This window comes from Aedes albopictus, chromosome 2, assembly GCF_035046485.1.
Source record: "Aedes albopictus strain Foshan chromosome 2, AalbF5, whole genome shotgun sequence".
Lineage (NCBI taxonomy): Eukaryota > Metazoa > Arthropoda > Insecta > Diptera > Culicidae > Aedes > Aedes albopictus.
In genome coordinates this window covers 276466968-276488137 of record NC_085137.1, presented here as the reverse complement: position 1 = coordinate 276488137, position 21170 = coordinate 276466968, and the positions used below count along the sequence as shown (strand labels likewise).

At 38.5% G+C, this 21170-nt stretch overlaps 1 protein-coding gene across 2 annotated transcripts in view; it reads right to left on the bottom strand.

The window, feature by feature from the left end:
- Positions 1 to 8873: 8873 nt before the first annotated feature.
- LOC134288996 (uncharacterized) overlaps positions 8874 to 21170 on the bottom strand; it is a 251220-nt gene continuing 238923 nt past the window's right edge. For both annotated transcript variants that reach the window (XM_062854981.1, XM_062854982.1), the window contains one exon: positions 8874 to 9578. In XM_062854981.1, the coding sequence (XP_062710965.1) occupies positions 9560 to 9578 (19 nt within the window). In that variant the 3' untranslated portion in view covers positions 8874 to 9559. The remainder of the gene's footprint in view (positions 9579 to 21170) is intronic.

Below are 21170 nucleotides of genomic sequence, written 5' to 3'. Positions count from 1 at the left end.
CTGATGATATCAATAATGCATTCGCTTCTAGTTTCACCGTTGACAACTCTTCGCTTCCTGTGCCACCCATCAATGAATATGGTTTTATGTTTTCCAATGTTACCGTGGAACAAATTTTTCTTGCAATGAATTCAATCAAGTCGGATGCAGTGGGACTGGGCCATATTCCGTTGAGTTTCCTAAAAGCAGTATTTCCGTTTTTGTCTGAGTGTTTTTGTTACGTTTTCAATTTGTGTATAAACTCGGGTAAATTTCCCAAATCGTGGAAATTCGTAAAAGTAATTCCGGTTCGGAAAAAACCACACAATTCAGATATAACTAATTTGCGCCCTATTAGAATTTTATGCGCCTTGTCAAAAGTTTTTGAAAAACTCCTTAAGACGCAAATCTTAGATTTTATTCAACACCATGGATATCTGAGTGATTTTCAGTCTGGCTTCAGGTCAGGTCATAATACTACCACTGCATTTTTAAAAATACATGACGATATTCATAAGGTAGTTGATAAAAGAGGAATCGCTCTGCTATTATTGATAGATTTTTCGAAAGCCTTTGATCGAATATCCCACAATAAACTGCTGCTTAAGCTTTCCCATAATTTTAGCTTTTCCCGGTCTGCAATTAAGCTAATACGATCTTACCTGACAAATCGCATGCAATGTGTATCAATTATCTCAGTCAATAAATATAGTAAGTGGAGTACCCCAAGGATCCGTTCTAGGACCGTTGCTGTTTTCGTTGTACATCAATGACTTACCTTTCGTACTTCAGCATTGTGAGATACACATGTTTGCTGATGATGTGCAACTTTACATCTGCTCTTCTAGTCTAGGCATAAATGACATAGTACGATTAATGAACGCTGACCTCGAAAGAATACTTGTCTGGTCCACCAGAAATCTACTTCCAATAAATGTTGAAAAAAACTAAGGCAATCTGTATTGCACGAACGCGTCTGGTTGAGCTTAAACCACCCATTATTCTTGGTGGAAATCCAATTGAGTATGTCGAGAGAGCAGTTAATCTTGGGTTTGTTATAACAAGTGATCTTGAATGGGACAGTCAAATAAGTCACACTTGCGGCAAAATTTATGGAAGTTTACGCCAATTAAAGCTATCTTCAAGCATGTTGAGTAGGGATGTTAAATTAAAGCTGTTCAAATCGCTAGTGCTGCCTCATTTTATTTATGGCGCAGAATTCCTGTTAAATGCTTCAGCAAGGTCCATCAACCGATTACGCGTTGCACTAAATAATTGCATAAGATACGTTTATAATCTTACTCGTTTTTCTAGTGTCTCACATCTCCAGAATCAGTTGCTGGGTTGCTCTTTCGAGGATTTTTTGAAATTGCGTACAGTTCTGTGTATATTTAAAATAATGAATTTTGATTCTCCTAATTATTTATATCAGAAACTGCAGCCTTTCCGTAGCTCTAGAGGCAGAAGCCTGATTATTCCGCGCCACAATTCTACGCATTACGGAAACACTTTGTTTGTGAGGGGTATTTCTATATGGAACATGCTACCAACTCAAATCAAAAATAATCGTACACTATATGGATTTAGGCGAGATTGCATTACATACTATAATGGAGAAACACAGCAAAATTAGGGAAATAGTTTATAGTTGATAAGATTATAGTTTATAAGATAATTGAAATTCATACTGATCTAAACTAGTTGTAGTAATTTAAAAGGAATTTGCCTTACTCTGCAACAATTAACGGAATAAATAAATAAATAAATAAATAAATAAAATATATTTTGATTATGTAATCTAATAAGGTTTATGTTTGATCATATGTGCTTATGGTTTTATAATTCTGTTTTTATGAACGATTGATTCTTTTTGGGTTTTGTTGTGTTTTATTGTACAATTTGCATCGTTTGTTTTGATAATTGTAAATGGACCTATATAAAAAGGATCTAGTTTTTTGCGATTTTCGTTGGATAAATATACTAAATCTCCTAATTTTAACTCAATTTCGTTCGTGTTTCTATTACATACTTCTTGACGTTTTTCTTTTTGCTGCATTAGGTTATTTATAGCAATGGAATTCGCTGTTTGTAATTTAAAACGTAGTTCTTGGCAGGCTTGTCCGCACTCGGCGCATGAAAATTCTGCTCTTTTGATTTAAATCCCCTAAACCATCGTATTTATTCAATCTTTCTATCTTGCCTGATAGAAGGATGTTGAAATATCCCAAATGTCATTTCGAACTGTCAAAAAATCGCACCGCAGTGCCACACTGTGCGCGCAAAGAGAATTTCACCCGGGTGAATTCACCCCAGTGAATTTCACTTTGCACGCTCAGTGCGGCACTGCGGTGCGATTTTTTGACAGTTCGAAATGACATTTAAAATAATCAAACATCCTTCTATCAGGTAAAATAGGAAGATTGGATAAATACGATGGTTTTGGTGGTGTAAATCAAAAGAGCAGAATTTCCATGCGTTCAGTGCGGACAAGCCTGGTTCTTGGTAATATTGATCGATATTATAAATTGGTTGAATTGTCGAAACGTTATCCTGTGAATCATGTGGTAGTGTTGCCTTTCGGCCAAAAACGAGTTCATAGGGTGTGTAACCAGTTTCAGTGTTAGGAGAGGTGTTGTATGAAAACGCATAAAATTTTATCCAATCATCCCAGTCTGAATGGTGAGCATTGGTGAAGGATCTCAGATATTCATTCAAACATCTGTGATTCCTCTCCAAGGCTCCAATCGTCTGTGGATGATAGGCGGTAGACATTATTTGTTTGACTTCTAATAGCTTGCATATTTGCTCGAAGACTTCGTTGTTGAATTCTGTTCCTTGATCAGATTGTAGATTTAAAAAATTTCCGTAAACTAAAATGAAGTTTTCCACTAAAGCTTTTGCCATTATAGTGGCTTCCTTTGTTGGAACTGGTACCAATACAACATATTTCGAAAGATTACATTGTATGCTTAGAATATATCTATTACCATTTGCGGTTCTACTAAACGGTCCCACAGTGTCAACTGATATAACCTCGAATGGTATATATGCCGTTGATGTAATAACTATGGGTTCCTTGGTGTGTCGATAAACTTTATCAACTTTGCATTTCTCGCAATTTTTAATAAAATTCCTAATATCTGATTTCATATTATTCCATGTAAATTTTTCTCTTAATTTTAAATATATTTTATGTTGGCCGATATGACCTCCCGTAGGTGTCATGTGGTTATTAACTAAAATTTCATTGATTTTATCAATATTCTGTATAAATGTTGGTGGATTATACAGTACCAGCTGGTAATTGGAAATGGCTCTATTTGCGATTTCCTTAACAGTTTCGCTAGCGAATGATTTGAATAGCTCATCTTGCAAAGAGATGTGTGACCTTGGTTCTTTTATAATGATTCAGTATTTTTCCAAGTTCTAAAAGTGCAAGCTCTAATGCTTGACTTCCATTTGTGTTTTCGTCAGATAGTTGAATTGTAATCGTTTGAAGTATCTTATTGTAGTTATTATTAAATAATTTAACTTTCAGTTGGCTGTGGTGTACTTCACATCCAACTTTCAGATATTTTCTAACTTCCGATGGATTCTCAGTTTGCCAAGCCGTGAGGTGATCAGTCTCACTGTCTGCTAACTGCGAATCATCGAATTTAGTTGTATCGTTTAATTTTTTTCTAGTCATTGCTCTAGTGTTAACCACTACAACAGATAAAGATTTAAGGTCATCCGAGTTCAATGGGATACGCGACAATGCATCTGCGCAAACATTAGATTTTCCAGCAAGAAATTCAATGTTAAAATTATATTCTTCCAAATCAAGCCTCATCAATGTTAATTTCGATGTTGGCTTTTTCATGTTAAATAAATATACTAATGGTCTGTGGTCCGTTTTAATTGTGAATCTTCGACCATATAAATACGATTTAAAATAATTAACAGCCCAATGAATTGCTGCTAATTCTTTTTCAATGATAGGCTTATTACGTTCGCCTTGCGTAAAGCTTCTACTCGCAAAAGCTATTGGGAAATCTCCTTCAGCATAACGCTGAGAAAGAACTGCTCCACATGCATAGTTTGATGCATCTGTGGTTAAAATAAATTCCCGTGAAAAATAAGGTTATCTAAGATATATGGTTCCATCAATGCTTGTTTTAATTGTTGAAAACTTTGTTCTGACTATCTGTCCATTGAAACTGCACTCCTTTTTTTGGCAATGAATTTAATGGTCGAGCTATTTCCGCAAAATTTGGTACGAATTTTCGGTAGTAGTTGCAAAATGCAACAAATCTACGTACTTCGTCAACATTGTTAGGTTTGGGATAGTTTTTCAAGGCTTCAAACTTAGAATCGTCTGGAAGGATGCCTCTATCCGTGACCTTGTGACCAAGAAATGTCACTTCATTTAAGAAAAATTTGCATTTTGCAGGATTTAATTTGAGGTTATAATGCCTCAAACGCTCAAACACCGTAATTAAATTTTGAAAATGATGATTTTCCGAGCAGCCGATGACGATTATGTCATCGATATAAATGAATGCACATTCAGGATTTAATCCTGCCATAGCAATAGTCATCATTCGCTGAAAACTATTGGGTGATATACGAAAATGAATGAAAATGAAAATGAAAATGACCATTAGGGGCTGAAAAGGCTGTGTACTTTCTAGACTCCTGGTCTAATGGTATCTGGTGAAAACCAGACATTAGATCAAGCGTACTGAAGTACTTTGCTCTCCCTAATTGATCTAAAATTATGCCAATACGTGGCAAAGAAAATTTGTCTGCCAAAACTTTTTTATTTAATTGTCGGAAGTCGACAACTAATCTCCATTTTTTTGAATTATTGCCAGCTTTCTTTGGTACCAAGAGAATTGGAGAATTGTACGAAGAAACTGATGGTTTGATTATATCATCGCCCAAAAGTTTTTGAATTTGTTTTGTCATTTCATCTCCTTGTGAGTGAATGGTTTTGTAATTTGGAATATAGACTGGTACCTGGTCATTTAGAAGAATATTTTGAGAATAAAAATTATTGTGAGATAACTTTTCGTTCTCTAAACTGAAAATATCAGAATATTTTTCAATCAATTTTTTTAACGAGGAGTGAACATATGAAGGAATTTCATTAAAATTGATTTTCGAAAGGATATTTTGAATTCTTTCCTTTTTCGAAGTTAAACTTTTTGATGGTTGATTGATCTTAATATAACCATTTAGCGGTTCACATTTAGGGATAAAGTTTGAAATAGTGACATGTGATTGCGTTGTATTAACAAATTTTATATACGGTGAGTTTGATGATACAATAGTGTTTCCACAAAAAATTCCTGGATGTATTTCTTGTGAGAGCACGATTGAATCTTCGGTCACACTAAAATTTGGTAATCTTCTAATCACCTCGCATCTTGGTGGTAAAATTATACTATCATTAATACTATCTTCAATAGGTATGCATATTGAATGATTTTGAAAATTAAAATTTAAAAGCCAATTATCATAGTCGATGGTGCACCTGAACTTGGTTAAGAAGTCACGCCCAAGTTTACCATCTGTGGGTATAGGGAAATTTTCACCAACTAACTGAAAAGAATGAACTAATTTAAGGTTATTGTCGAATGTTACAGAAGTTTGAGCTTCGGCAATAGTTTCCGTCACTCCTTCCGTAACACCTGTTAAATATTCTAATGTCGAATTCGTTTTTGAACCTGGGTTGGAACTGGATCGGCGGAAAATGTGTAAACAAACAACGTTAAACAAACTTTAGTACAAGCGAAACCGAAGTCGGGTTGGGGTTGAAACTGTGATCTGATCCAGTTCCAACCCAGGTTGGAACTGAATCAAAAACGAAAACGACATAAGTTTCTTGTTAAAATCTACTATTTGCATTGCGGGAACTTTTGTAACTTCAAACAGAGATACATCAGCTCCGCTATCTAAAATAAATGTACACTTACTGTTTGTCATTCCAACATATAAGGTTACGAAATTTACAGCATTTAAATTTATCGAATGAATTGTTGTTGAGGGGATGGACCCTGGTTCGCCTGGCCTAAAAAAATTACATTTTGAGGTTGCCCTGCTGTCGGAATCGAAATTTGTTGAGGTAGATTTTGCATACATGGCATGTTTTGTGGCATAGGGTGAATTTGTTCAGCATTTGTTACAAACATTTGTCGAGGTCGTTGGTCTCGCCGACCGCCTCGATTAAACCCGTAATTTTGAGGGGTTCGATTTAAAAAACGCTCATTCCAGTTTAATGGATTTTTTCAATAACGTAAAGTAAAAACACACAAATTTATCTTCACACTCTCGCGGATTTGGCGCGAATTTGATTCCAGAATCGCGCGGATTTGGCGCGGATTCAAATTTGGCTCGCGCGGATTTGGCGCGGATTTTTTTCTATCCTTCTCGTAACAACCCTGTACCAGACCAAGTCCCTGCTGGGTGGCACGAAATAGGTGAGCCATAGACAATAGAATCGTCAATGTCGTAGGGCATAGTATGTGACTATTGTCGAAACCAAAAAAACTTTTGATGCCCAACCAAATCATTAGCAATATCAATTTGCTTCAAACGCGTTCCAGTGATAGGGTTAAGATTAGGATCAATTATTACAATACAATTTCACGTTTCAATATGTGTTTAGTAGTTTTAGAGGTAACTGCCTAATAAGAAATTTTCTACAGGTTCATAACTTGCACTCAACGAGTTGAATGTTATATTGCCTCACAACTGTAAGCAACATATTATTACTCATTAATAAAAGGTTGTATCATCAATATGGACAGTGATAAGTATGCCTTCCTCTTTGTGCATTTTAGTTCCCTTCACGTCGGCCCCGATTATTTCTGGTATGATTATTATGCTTATGTGTACCATAAGTCATAATTTGTGAAGAGTTCTGTTGATTGGCTGCTGTTGCAGTAGCGTTTTCTTGTACTTTCTGCACAGCTTCATTGATATTGGAGAAGGTGCCGGCTTTTAAGATAATTTTTGTTTCATAGCTGGTGGTGCCATTAATTAAGGCATCTACTCCAGCTTTCGTGGCCATGGTCTTAGCCACCCCATCCGGGATGTCTTGGCCAACGTAAATGCTTTTCAACTTGTTGGTTAGTTTGTCTATTTCGTCACAAAAATTATTTGTGTCCCCTTTTTGTTTTGTTGTTTTTAATTTTGCGATTATGTTTGCAAGTGTAATTTGTTCTGAGCATCTTTGTTTGACATCATCGATAAGAGCATCGATTGTGTTGAAATTTTCCGCCAAGCCTAATCTGGCTTTTCCAGTCAGTCTGGTTTTTAAAAATCTTACTGCTGTTGCCACTTGATCAGCAGCAACATAATCCTTCAATAAAGTTGCTGCATCAACAAATGCATCTAGATTCTCGGGCGTTCCATCGTACATTTGTACAATGGAAGTATTTAGCTATTTTAATATCAAACGCCGCCATCGTTATTGCCACACGTTTTATACGCCTTTTTAATGAGTTGTTGAATATAACAGCGTAAACCACAGATTTCAAAGGTACTATTTTCGGACAATCCTTTAATTTAGTTTGTAGAGCGGTTGTTATTTCATCATAGGTGAGACGAGTTAATTTTATGAAAAATTCTAATCTATTCAGTATAAGATCACTTTCGTATAATTCAAGTTTATATTTAATTTCATTATAGATCAATTTTGTTTTATATAACTTTTCTACAATAGTGCTTCTCCGGTATTGCCTAAAAGGTGATTTTTTAGGTTGACGTTAATTCTAGTTAATTGTTTAACAAGCACTTCAATTTCTGATTCAAAATCACTCATTTATACATTATGCAAAAATAACGAGAAGTTAAATAAAAAATATATTTAAATCTGTACCTTAGAATACGGCTCCATAGTAGCTGGTTATCCTTTCCCAGTCATCTGATGCCCGGCGTCTTGTTGCAACGCTCCGTTAAACCCGCCTGTCGACTCCTGTCGACAGTGGTCTCGCCTACCGTTGATTTATTATATTTTTATTTTGTCTTTAGCACTGTTTACCTCTTTGATAACAGGCGAGGTAGCTGCCATATATTTTGATAACGTTCTTTTGAAATGTTTGTCTAGATTTAAATTGTTCTTGATTTTACTTTAACGATGCTCATTCACTAATCACTTGTGGTCGTATTTGAGTCTTAAAACTTGAAGCTAAAGCCACTACGCGTTTGCAATATTGGCGATAGATTTCGCCGCCTTTAAGGCCCCTTAGCGTGTCATCGCAAAATGGCTTCTTCAAAATCATTGACCGAAATCAACTTTACACAACATTGCACCAATACATATTTGTAAAAAATCGACACTTATCTTATTCTATAAAATAATCAATTTCACGCGAGATATTTGGCATAAAAATGTATTCACACTACTTCAAATACAAGCCTCTTTCCAAGTAATCACGATTTCTAAGCATTAGTTCACTCAAAAGTAGCAATTTTTAACGATTTGTTTCGACCGCATTAAAACTATGGTTGGCGGTATTTACCACCCACTGCAGTACCAACGACGACGACGGCAGCGCGGTGGTGTCTTTTGGCGCGCACAATCATCGATCATTGCACGCAGTGATGTCGATCCTCTGGCCAAAGCATCAATGAAATTGATCGAAATCAATTAAAAAATCCAGTCAAACACATTGATTATGCGTCATAAAATCAAAAATAATTTGTGGGGTGATTATCTTTTAACTTTTTTACCACAATTGTTAGTGAAATAAGCAAATCATTATAATTTATGCAATCTTCACCAAGCGGTCCGCCAGCACTGCTGTTGCAGCAAACATAAACAGTGGGAGAGCGTACCAAAATAATTCGATCATTTCTAGCTTGTTACATAAAAAATCTAACATTTTTCGTGACATTTGGATATGTTTCCTTGTTATTCATTGAAGTAGAGTAGTTTACTGCCTGAGTTGCTTTCAAACGATTCATATTCTCGAAATGTTTACATTGGAGGTACCGAGACAAATAGGTGATATTTTTGTTTGTTTGTTTATGGAAATGGTATAGAAAGGCTTCACAACTACTATCGTGCTTGATGATTGTTTGGAATAAGAATCAAATAAGAAGAGTAAAATTTGAGCTGACACGCTAAGGGGCCTTAACGCTCTTTTCTTAGCGTTCTCGTTGTAAATTCGGTATAGTGTAATTATTAATTGTATGCTCACCAACACTATAATGATATTTAACTTTATATAATGATCTGAATGATATTCTTCGTGCAATTGTAACTGGTTCAAAATTTGAACCTGGGGATCTCCTGTATTTTGCACTTTAGACTTATTTAACCCCATTGTGTTTGGTATATTTTCACGATTGCAACTGCACTTTGCACTTTTTTTCACACACTCGTGGAGAAGGCGGTTTTGCAAGCCGGCCACTTGGCGCGGTCAGCCATGTAGAATAAAACTTAAGTAAGGACTGTTCTTGGGATGTGGTATTACTCTGACAATCAACCACTCACGATGATGATTGTTACTTGATTGATTTTATTTCAGAATTCAAACTTACAGCTTACTTAGTTCTAACACTTCTTCTTTTTCCTTATTCAATATTATTATGTTAATGGGAGGAGCCTGGAGTTGTCCATCGATTGGGTTAAACCAATCAGGGTTCAATAAAGGATTTAAAAGAGAGAGAAAGATAGTTACGTTGTAAACCCAACAGAGTGTGAGCATGTGTGAGTAAAGCACCAATGCTTGAGTGTGGTGCACTTGAACTCAGTCCAGTAATTTGATGCGTGCGCATAAGCTATAGCCTGAGTTCAAGTACCTTGTATGGGACAAATGTGTCATGGTAAAGCGGGAGTCGGATTACGGTCGGTTACGGCATACCATGTGAGAAATTGTAATTTTGTATTTGAGGTGACGACGACGAGTGTCGTCGTTCTGGGTTATTTGAGAATCGTAAGCAATAATTAATATCGGAGTGCTGATTGACATTTGTGTAACTAAGTGGTCAACAGCTAATTTCATGAAGTCAGTTGTGAGAACTTATGGTTCGAAATGCTGGCATCTGTGTTTTGTAAAAAGTGTTTCCATATGGGTTTAAGAACTGTGGGAAAGTTTGACTCTTGAAACATGTTGTAAAGAATTGGACATTATATGATACTGTGTGTACTGTTGCTATGCTGGATGCTACACAGGGTTTTTTCCAGGATTCAATAATGAATTTCTTCAGAAATTCCTCCAGATATTCCTTTAGAAATTCCTCGAGGGGTTCCTTCAGACATTTCTTTAGAAATTCCTCCAATATACAACCAGTAATTTCTTTCAGGAATTCCTCCACGGATTCTTGCAGAAAATCCTAAAGGAATTTCTTCCAAAACTCTTCCAGGAATACCTCCAGGGAATCCTCCACGAAATCCTCCAGGAATTTCTTTAGTATTTTTTCCACAAATTTCTTCAGGAATTTCTCCAGGGATTCATTACTGAATTTCTTCTGTAATTCCTTAGAAACTTCTTCCAGAAATTCCTCCAGGAAATCCTTTACAAATCCCTCGAGGAGTTCTTTCAGACATTTCTCAAAGAAGCCTCATATATTTCTCCAGAAATTCCTCAAATAAATTCTCCAGGAATTCCTTCAGTAAATACTCCTAAAATTCCTTCTGACGTTATTCTAGGAAAAACCCTGAATGTCTGTCTGTCAAAATCCTCTAGGAATTTCTGCCTGAGTTCCCCAAGAATGTCTGCCGGAACCCTACCAAGAATTCCTCGAGGAATTCCGCAAGGAATTTGTCCAGGAAATCCTCCACGGATTCCTCCAGGATTTTCTTCAGGATTTTTCCAGCAATTTATCCAAGAATACCTGCAGAAATTCATTCATAAATTTATTCAGAAATTCCTCAAAACATTCCTCCAGGTATTCCTTCAGAATTTGCTCGAGTAGTTCCTTCAGACATTCCTCCAGAAATTCCTCCGAGATGCCTCCAGGGATTTCTCCCCGAAATTCATCCATGGACTCCACCAGAAAATCCTAAAGCAATTTCACCCGAAACTCTTCCAGGAATTCCTCCAAGAGTTCCTCGAATAATTCCGCGAGAAATACCACCAGGGAATCCTCCACGGAATCACCTAAGAATTTCTCCAGGATTTTTTCCTTAATTTTCTACAGGAATTTCTCCAGGGATGTAATAATGAATGTCTTCAGAAATTCCTCCAGATATTCCTTCAAAAATTCCTCGAGAAGTTCCTTCAGACATTCCTCCATTATTTTTTCCAGGAAGCCTAATATATTTCACCAGAAATTCCTCAAATAATTCCTCTGATAAATACTCCAATAATTCCTCCAGAGATTCCTCCTGAAATTTACTTTTAGGAATGACTGTCAGAGTTCCTCCAAAATTTCTTCTAGGGATTCCTCCAAGAATTGATCCTCGTATTCCTCCAGATAATCCTAAATGATTTTTTTTTAACGGAACTCTTCCAGGAATTCCTCCTAGAATTCCTCGAAAAATTCCCCCATGGATTCCTCCAGGAAATTCTCAAGACATTTCTTCAGAAATTCCTCCGAGGATTCATCCATGAATTTCTTCAGAAATTTCACAAAAATTCCCCCGGGATTTCCTCAGAAATTTCTTAAGGAAGAACGCCAGAAATTCCACAGGGAACTTCTCCAGGGATTCCTCTAAAAATCCTCTGGGAATTTTCACCAGAACTACAGGGATTTCTCCTTGCATTCTCCAAAGAATTTCCCCAGAACATTTTCTAGGAGTTTCTCAAGGAGTTCCTGCAGGGATTCGTTAAAAAAGCTCTTTACAAATTCTTAAAAAAAACCTGCAGAAATTCCTTCAGAAATTCCTCGAGGAGTTTGTAACAGTACCATGAATTATTTGAAATAAAAGTTGTACATATCACCAGAGATAAATGAATTTCACTATTGGATTACCCCTTGAAATTAGTATTTGAATTTGAGTATCTGAGTAGCGTAGAACTCACTGAGTTCCCTTACCACACACCGCAGACCACAAACTAAATGAGTTCCTGTGAGATCTGTGGCGCCAAATTAGAAACCTTTAGCCAAGCGACCATGTGATGATCTACGAGCATCGACCTGTCCAAGTTCTATTCAAGTATCGTTGACCCGACCTGCTTTTGAATATCTTCGGGTGGGCAATGAATTGGAAGCTCGGATCAACTTTGGGGAAAGGGGATGCTTTCTCCCGACAATTCAGGATTTTGGTGTGCGTGAAGGTGAATTTTAGTTCTTCGCGAAATTAACTTCGTTAATTTCACGTAATATCCGGGGACGAATATTTTTAAAACTCGCGCTTTATCTGAGGACCTTGAGACTTTGCTCGATCACTTCGTTCAGGTCCGCGGAAGAGTTGAGAACGGTCCGAGCAGTAATTCGCGCCGTGGTGTGTTGAAGAAGGTGAACTTAGTTCAAGTGTGAAAGTGCTTCAAATTTACTAATTTAGATCATCCTTTAATTTCCCTCTGAATAGTTAGTTTAGCATAGGCAAGATAGTGCATAGTGCGATTTTGGCGGTTTTCTGGTGCGAGCGTAGACTTGCGGACAAAGCGGTAAGGCATATGTGCATAGTAGTTTCACGTGCGGTGTTCAATACCCGGCATTGGTGTTTTTTGATAGATTTGTGGCAAGTTGCGGAAGCCCGTCACACCACCACCCCCCGTTTTAAGAACGACCGTTTTCGTCCCGCCTTCCTGCTACGAAGACGTGTACCCGGCGGTACACGTGGCCGGAGAGGGCAGCGCACGTTATTCCCGCACCCTAGGCAGGGCAGTAGCAACGGGTCTGGCTGTGAGTTGGCCATTTCCATCAACGAGAGTGTCCCGAGTGGAAACCTACGTCCATAAAAGTTTTTGCAATCGGATTCGATCCGGCGACGACCAGCGTGGCAAGCACGACCGAGTCCACTACACCACCGGCGGTGACGATCGTCGGTGCGACGGCCGTACCCCGTCGAAAGACCACAGATCCCCGTGGGAGGCGCCGTTTGACAACGGCCACACCAGCGAAGTAAAGTAGGAGATTCCCACCAGGAGCCAACGGGAGAGCGCGTTTTGCACGCGCGCAGAATTGCACCGTAGCCGCAAATGCCCCCACGAAGTACGGCGTTCAAACTGTAAGTAGCATGCATGCTTTTCTTTTCCCATGCGCATGGTGAGATCTTGCCCCTAGCCTTAGCCAATCTAGCTAGCGTGGCCGCTGCAAATTAGCCTCTACCGTTAGCCATACGCGTAAGCGCCCGGCAGTAGGCTGCAGCATAAAATTTGACTTGCCCCTTGGCAAATGAACACCGCACCGCACATTTTTTGAGTACCGCACAAATGAACTTTAGCTAGCGAGTGAGAGGGAATGAATTAGAATAGGCCTAGAATAAGTATCTGAATTCGATGTCGATAAAGTAGAAGTTTAAATATAGATGCGTTGTTGAATAACAATAAATGGGTTTTGAATTACACTGCAACGCAAATGTTTTTGTACACGATACTGGGAGAAGTCTAAAGCGGTAGATTTAGAGGTATTTTCGCACTTTCGGTCGTTTTTGGTATTTTTTCTGGGGAGGTTGGCCCTGTTAACCAACCAAGGATATTCTCTTTTCTTTTGTGACTGGATTGAATGTTTTTGAAGTAAAGTCTTTCAGTGATGATACCCATCGCGAAACCCATTTTTGTCACCGGCTAATATCAACTTGTCGCACACTAATTTCTAGTTTTTATCCACGACTTCCCAGTCGTAAGCACCTTGTTCCCCTTGATCAGCCAACTCGTTTCCCACCCAATCATTTTTGGGAAAACTTTTACCCTTCCCTAAAAGGGTGTCACAGGTCGGGCAACCTTAAAAACGGTAAATGGTCTCCGTAAGGAGTGGCGCTTAAGCCATTTAACTATCATCCGGGAATCTCGTAAGGCTGGCGGGAAATATGACGGGAAATCCTCCACAGATTTTTCCAGTAATTTTTCCAGGTTTTTTTTTTCCAGGATTCAATAATGAATTTCTTCAGAAATTCTTCCAGATATTCCTTTAGAAATTCCTCGAGGGGTTCCTTCAGACATTTCTTTAGAAATTCCTCCAATATACAACCAGTGATTTCTTTCAGGAATTCCTCCACGGATTCCTGCAGAAAATCCTAAAGGAATTTCTTCCAAAACTCTTCCAGGAATACCTCCAGGGAATCCTCCACGAAATCCTCCAGGAATTTCTTTAGTATTTTTTCCACAAATTTCTTCAGGAATTTCTCCAGGGATTCATTACTGAATTTCTTCTGTAATTCCTTAGAAACTTCTTCCAGAAATTCCTCCAGGAAATCCTTTACAAATCCCTCGAGGAGTTCTTTCAGACATTTCTCAAAGAAGCCTCATATATTTCTCCAGAAATTCCTCAAATAAATTCTCCAGGAATTCCTTCAGTAAATACTCCTAAAATTCCTCCTGACGTTATTCTAGGAAAAACCCTGAATGTCTGTCTGCCAAAATCCTCGAGGAATTTCTGCCTGAGTTCCCCAAGAATGTCTGCCGGAACCCTACCAAGAATTCCTCGAGGAATTCCGCAAGGAATTTGTCCAGGAAATCCTCCACGGATTCCTCCAGGAATTTCTTCAGGATTTTTCCGGCAATTTATCCAAGAATTCCTGCAGGAATTCATTCATAAATTTATTCAGAAATTCCTCAAAACATTCCTCCAGGTATTCCTTCAGAATTTGCTCGAGTAGTTCCTTCAGACATTCCTCCAGAAAGTCCTCCGAGATGCCTCCAGGGATTTCTCCCCGAAATTCATCCATGGACTCCACCAGAAAATCCTAAAGCAATTTCACCCGAAACTCTTCCAGGAATTTCTCCAAGAGTTCCTCGAATAATTCCGCGAGAAATTCCACCAGGGAATCCCTCACGGAACCACCTAAGAATTTCTCCAGGATTTTTCTCCTTAATTTTCTACAGGAATTTCTCCAGGGATGCAATAATGAATGTCTTCAGAAATTCCTCCAGATATTCCTTCAGAAATTCCTCGAGAAGTTCCTTCAGACATTCCTCCATTATTTTTTCCAGGAAGCCTAATATATTTCACCAAAAATTCCCCAAATAATTCCTCTGATAAATACTCCAATAATTCCTCCAGAGATTCCTCCTGAAATTTACTTTTAGGAATGACTGTCAGAGTTCCTCCAAAATTTCTTCTAGGGATTCCTCCAAGAATTGATCCTCGGATTCCTCCAGATAATCCTAAATGATTTTTTTTAACGGAACTCTTCCAGGAATTTCTCCTAGAATTCCTCGAAAAATTCCCCCATGGATTCCTCCAGGAATCCAAAGAAATTTGAGGAGACGGAAGATTTGTTTGCAGAATTTCTCACGATGAAAAAAGCCAGCCAGTTTTGAAATCTAAGAGCAAGTTTACTGGGGGCTACTATCTGGGTGAGTAAAATGATTGCCCGCAGAGTTGTCATTTTAGTTTAGTTACTCATTTCCACACCGGTCGCTACTATATTTAGTTACCGGATTGCGTACCGGTCGTTTCCAAATACTGTTGCGGTATAAACAAAATATTTTGGAAACCTATTTTGGAAGAATTTCTTCTGGGATTCCCCAGGCATTCCCCCTGAGATTCTAGCATGATTTTTTACTGAGTATCCTCGAGCAATACGTACTAGGATTTCCCGAGGAATTCCAGATTTCCCCAGGAATCTCTTCCGGGATTTTACCTAAAGTTTCTACTGGGATTTCTTATTCTTTTCGGGATTCCTCCTTGAATTTCTCTGGGGATTCCTCCAAGAGTTCTTCCGTGGATTCATTCAGGAATTTTTCCTGGGATTCTTCCAGGAATTCCTTCGGGGTTCCTCACGAAATTATTCCGGGGATTCCTCCAGGAATTCCTACAATGATTCCTCAAGGAATTCCTCCGAGGATCCTTCCAGGATTTCCTCCGGGAATTCCCTCAAGAATTTCTCCGGGGATTCCCCCAAGAACTCTTCCGGGGATTCCTCCAGGAATTCGTCCAGGGATTCCCCCAGGAATTCCTCCGGGGATCCCTTCTAGTATTCCTCCGGGAATTCCTCTGAGGATTCCTTCGGGATGCCTCCGAAGATTCCTCCGGGATGCCTCCGAGAATTCCTCTGGGAATTCCTCCGAGGATTGCTCCGAGAATTCCTCCGAGACTTCCTTCGAGGATTCCTCTGAAAATTCCTCCGAGAATTCCTCCGGGAATTCCTCCGGGAATTCTTCCAGGAATTCCTCAAGGGATTCCTCCAAGAATTCCTCAAGGGATTCCTTCAGGAATTCCTCCAGGGATTCCTCCAGGAATTCCTCCAGGGATTCCTCCAGGAATTCCTCCAGGGATTCCTCCAGGAATTCCTCCAGGGATTCCTCCAGGAATTCCTCCAGGGATTCCTACAGGAATTCCACCGGGAATTCCTCCAGGAATTCTTCCGGGCATTCCTCCAGGAATTCCAAATCCCTCCGGGAATTCCTCCAGGAATTCCTCCGGGAATCCCTCCAGGAATTCCTCCGGGAATTCCTCCAAAAATTCCTCTCGGAATTCCTCCAGGAATAAATCCGGGAATACCTCCAGGAATACCTCCGGGAATTCGTCCGAGTAATTCCTCCAGGAATTCCTCCGAGTAATTCCTCCAGGAATTCCTCCGAGTAATTCCTCCAGGAATTCCTCCGAGTAATTCCTCCAGGAATTCCTCCGAGTAATTCATCCAGAAATTCCTCCAGGAATTTCTCCTAGGATTCCTCCAGGATTTTCTCCGAGGATTCCTCCGGGAATTCCTCCGGGAATTCCTCAAAGAATTCCTCCAAGAATTGTTGCGGAAATTCCCGAGGATTCTCCGAGAAATTCCTGCGGGAATTTCTCCGGAAATTCTTCCGAGGATTCCTCCAGGAATTTCACCGAGAATTCCTCCGAGGATTCCTCCAGGAATTCCTCCGAGAATTGCTCCGGGATTTTTTTCCAAGAATTTCTCCAGGAATTCCAGTATGAGTTTCTCCAGGAGTTCCTCCGGGGGTTCATTCAGAAATTTATTCGGATTTTTCTTCAGGAAATTCCTCCGTGGGTTTTTTTCCAGGAATTGCTTTAAGCATTTCTCCAGGAAATACTCACGGAAATTCCTACGGGAATTCCTCGGGAATTCACCTGAGGAATTTTCGGATGAATTTCTAGGGGAATCTTCGAAGGAATTCTAGGAGGAATCTCCACAGAAATTTTGAATGAAATTCCCGGAGGAACTTCCGGATTAATCCCCGCATAAATTCTTGAGCAATTCTGGAGGATTTTCTGCAAAAATCCTCGTAGGAATAACCGGAAGAATTGATGGAGAAATTTCCGGAGGAATTCCTGTACGAAATTATGCAGGAATGCCAGAAGAAATCAAAGGAAGAATCGTAAAAGAACTCTAGAAATATTCCAAAAGGAATTTCTGGAGCCATTCCCGGAGGAGTTCCTTAAGGAATCACAAGAGCAATTGCTGCAGGAATCTATGGAAGAATCCTGGAGGAATTCCCAAAGGAATTCCTGAAGGAATTCCTGAAGGAATTCCATTGGCGTATCTAGAATTTTTTCCTAGGGGGTGCCTAGAGGGTGCCAGATTCAGTGGCTTCCAGGTTGTTTTGTTTTTTTTTGTAAAGGAAAAATACCGATCCACCCTCAATTTTTTAGTAATTAGTAATGTAATGATTTAACACTTTCTCCGTCACGTGAGGTTTGAAAACTTGATAACTTGATTGCGTATAATACATGGAGTTTGCATTTTGAGTTTGAACTTAACAATCATCGCGACAACTACTTTGTTTTGTGAATTGAATACAATCAGGTTCGTAAGAATCTGAAAATGTATTCTTACGAACCTGATTGTTTTCAATTCACAATACAAAGCGGTTGTCGCGATGATTGTTATTAGAAATTATTAGAAGTGTAAATCTCGGAAACTGTAAAATATCCACATATTGCGCGTAACTTGTATTCATCGTGACATACTCTTTGTTTTAGCATAATAACAAACCCTTAGTAAAATAGTTTTCAGGAACATTTGTGAGAGTTACATACATTTATTTGTTCAACATCACATTTAAGACAAGACATAATCAACAATAGTACGCCACAATACTCGGTTTGTAGCTGCCGCTCTCCATCCTCGGTCGCGCCCAGAACATTTGTGATAGTCATAAATACTTAAAATTGCAAAATCAGGATACATATTTGCATTTTTGGTTTGACCACAACATTTATGGCGACAGCGTTGTTGTTTCATTAGTTGCAAGACTACCACGTGGACATGAACATACTCTAACAGAGAAATTGTGAGTATGATTCTCAAAACTACAAAATTTGGATTCGATTATTCTGACTCTGAGTACCGTTCTGAAGCTTCACGAACATATTATCAATCCAGTTCAAACCTGGAGTTTGGTGCGATCGAACTTCGATTTTTCTCTTCGGGATTCTGATGCTCACACCAAATTATGATTTCGACTGGATTGATAATATAACTGGTGAACAGAATGGTGCATAGAGCTGAAATTTTAACTTACGTAAAACCACAGAGAACAGACATCCTGGCTAGAACAAATTTCATTCGGAAAGTTGTGTAAGGATTTGAATCTTTACTTGAGTAAGGTTGCAAACCAATACACGATGACATCACTAACGCCACCAAACACCATATTGCCGCAGTCAGTGGTGAATTGAAACATTTCAAGTGGTGAATTAAATTAGTATGGGAAATTAACCGATTGCAGCGCCACGCTATTGCCACTTGTGTTGCCGATTTCAAATGGCCGTTAAATTCCTTACACAGTTTCGGAACTGGACTTGGATGTCTGTTCTCTGTGGTAAAACCAACATTGTAGTAATTAGTCAGCTCCGTACATTCAGATAATCGGGTCTGGTTTATAATTTGTATTCTCGGCAAAACAATTCTCAGGGGAACATTTCCGGCAATTTATTTAAAAATTGTTTTGCAATTTATTTCAATTGAGACTTCTTTTGGAAATCTCTCAGTAATTTCTTTGGATTTGGCAAATTTCTTCGTATCCCCTTCAGCAATTTCCACGCATCCACACATCGCACATTCCACGCATCCTTTGGAAATTTCTTTGGCAATACCGTTAGGAGTTTATTTGTTTTTTTTTTTTTTTTTTTTTATTTATTTGAAAATGTTTTCTCGGGAGTTCCTCGCCAATTTTTAGTAATTCGGTAATTCCTTTGGAAATCGATATGTCGAATTTTCTTCAGAAATTCCTTTGATGCTGTCGGAAAATTCTTTGAGAATTTCTTAGATTTTTCCTTGTGAATGTGGAAATTTTTATAGAATATATTTCGGCAATTAATTTTGAGATTGGGTTTGGCCAATTTCTTTAAAAAGCCTTAATATTTTCTTCCGGAATTCCTCTGGTAATTTTTCCGGCAATCGCTTTGGGAATTTGTAATGATGGTTTTCGTGAATTTCATAGGGGTTTCTTTGAGCAAGTCCAGTTGAGAATTTTGGAATTTCCAGTTCAGCAATTTTCAGAAGAAATATATATAATTACAATTAAATCATAGCGTAATCACTATAAAATTGCCTGAGAAAATTTCAAAACAACTGGAAAAGAAATTGCTGAAAATTTTCAGTAGAATAGCCATTGAAGTTATAGAAAAACAATCCAAAGAAATTGCTGATTAAAAACTACCACAGAAATTAAAAAAAAACAACCTTGCCGAAGGAATTCTCTAAGAAATTGCCATACTGTGGTCTAGCGAATACGGAGTCATGTGTTCGAATCCCACCAGAAAGCGTTTTTTTACAAATTCATCTCTCAATTTGTCAATTAGCAACATTCGGTGCCTTCTAATCAATTAGTTTTTCCCGTTTATTCCTATGGGATATCACTAGAGATTTGTCTAGTAATACCTCCTATTTAGGATTTCTCTGAAAATTGCAACTATTCTCAAAATTCGTTAAGGAATTCCTACAGACATTTCTATTGGGATTCCTTCAGCTGGAATTCTTTGAAGAAGGCCAAGAGGAGTTCCAGAAGTAATACCATGATTAGTTTCTAGAGTAATCCATGATTAAAAACTCAAGAGGAATTCTTGGATGAGTGTTTAAAAAAATCCCTAAAAAAACAGTCATTTCTGGAAATATCCTAAAGTCAAGAGGAGTTATAAGAAATATTTGAAGAAATCCCAGGAAAAAAACCCTTTCGGATTTCCAGTAGAAAACACCGAAGATACTTCTGCAAGGCTCCTAGGAAGATTTCCTTGAATATTTCCAGCAAGTTTTTGAAGGAATTTCTGGTGAAATTCATAGAAGAATTCCGGGATGTATTATAGTAAGTATTTCTGGAGGAGTCCTAGAAGGAATTGCTGGAATTGAGAAATCCATCCACTCCTGGAGGAAGGTCTGGAAAAAATCTATGAGAAAATTATGAGAGAATCTTTGGATAAAATATCTTGGATAAAAATTCCTGGAGGAGAGCTTCTGAAGAAATCACAGAAAAATCTCAGGAGGTATTCTCAGAATGTATCATTGTAGAAATCTCAGCAGAAATCCTATGAGGAACTGCTGGAGTAAACTATACAGGAATTTCTAGAGAAACCTCATTAGGAATGCCTTGGGGAATCTTAAGGAAAGAGCCTTTGAAAACCTAGAGAAGTCCCAGCAAGAACCGGTAGAGGTATACTGGAAGAATATATAAGGAAGGCCCTGAAGGAATTGCAAGAGGAATTTCTGAAGGATTCGCAGGAAGATATCCCGGACGAATTCCAGCCAATATGCTAGGATGAATTCATATATGAATCACTACAAGAATTTCTGGATATATCATAGTAAGAACTCTTGGAGGAATTGCTGGAAGAACCGTAGGAGGAATTGTTTGAGGTATTCTTGGAGGAAGGCCAAAAGGAGTTTCTGAGAGAATTTCATGAGAAATTTCTGGAGAAATCTTTGGATAAAATCTCTAGAGGAATTCCTGGATGAGTCCTTGGAGAAAACTCTGGTAAAACAACCAAAAGAATTTGTGCGAGAATTCCAGGAAGATTACCTGGTAAGATTCCAGTACAAAAGCCAGGAAAAAGCTCTAGAAGAATTTCTGAAGTACTACAATTGAAATTCATGGAAGAAGGTCAATAGAAGTTTTTGGAGAAATCCGCTGTGGAATTTCTAGAGGATAAATCCTTGAAAAAATCTCTGGAAGAATCACCGAAGGGATTTTTAGATAAATCCC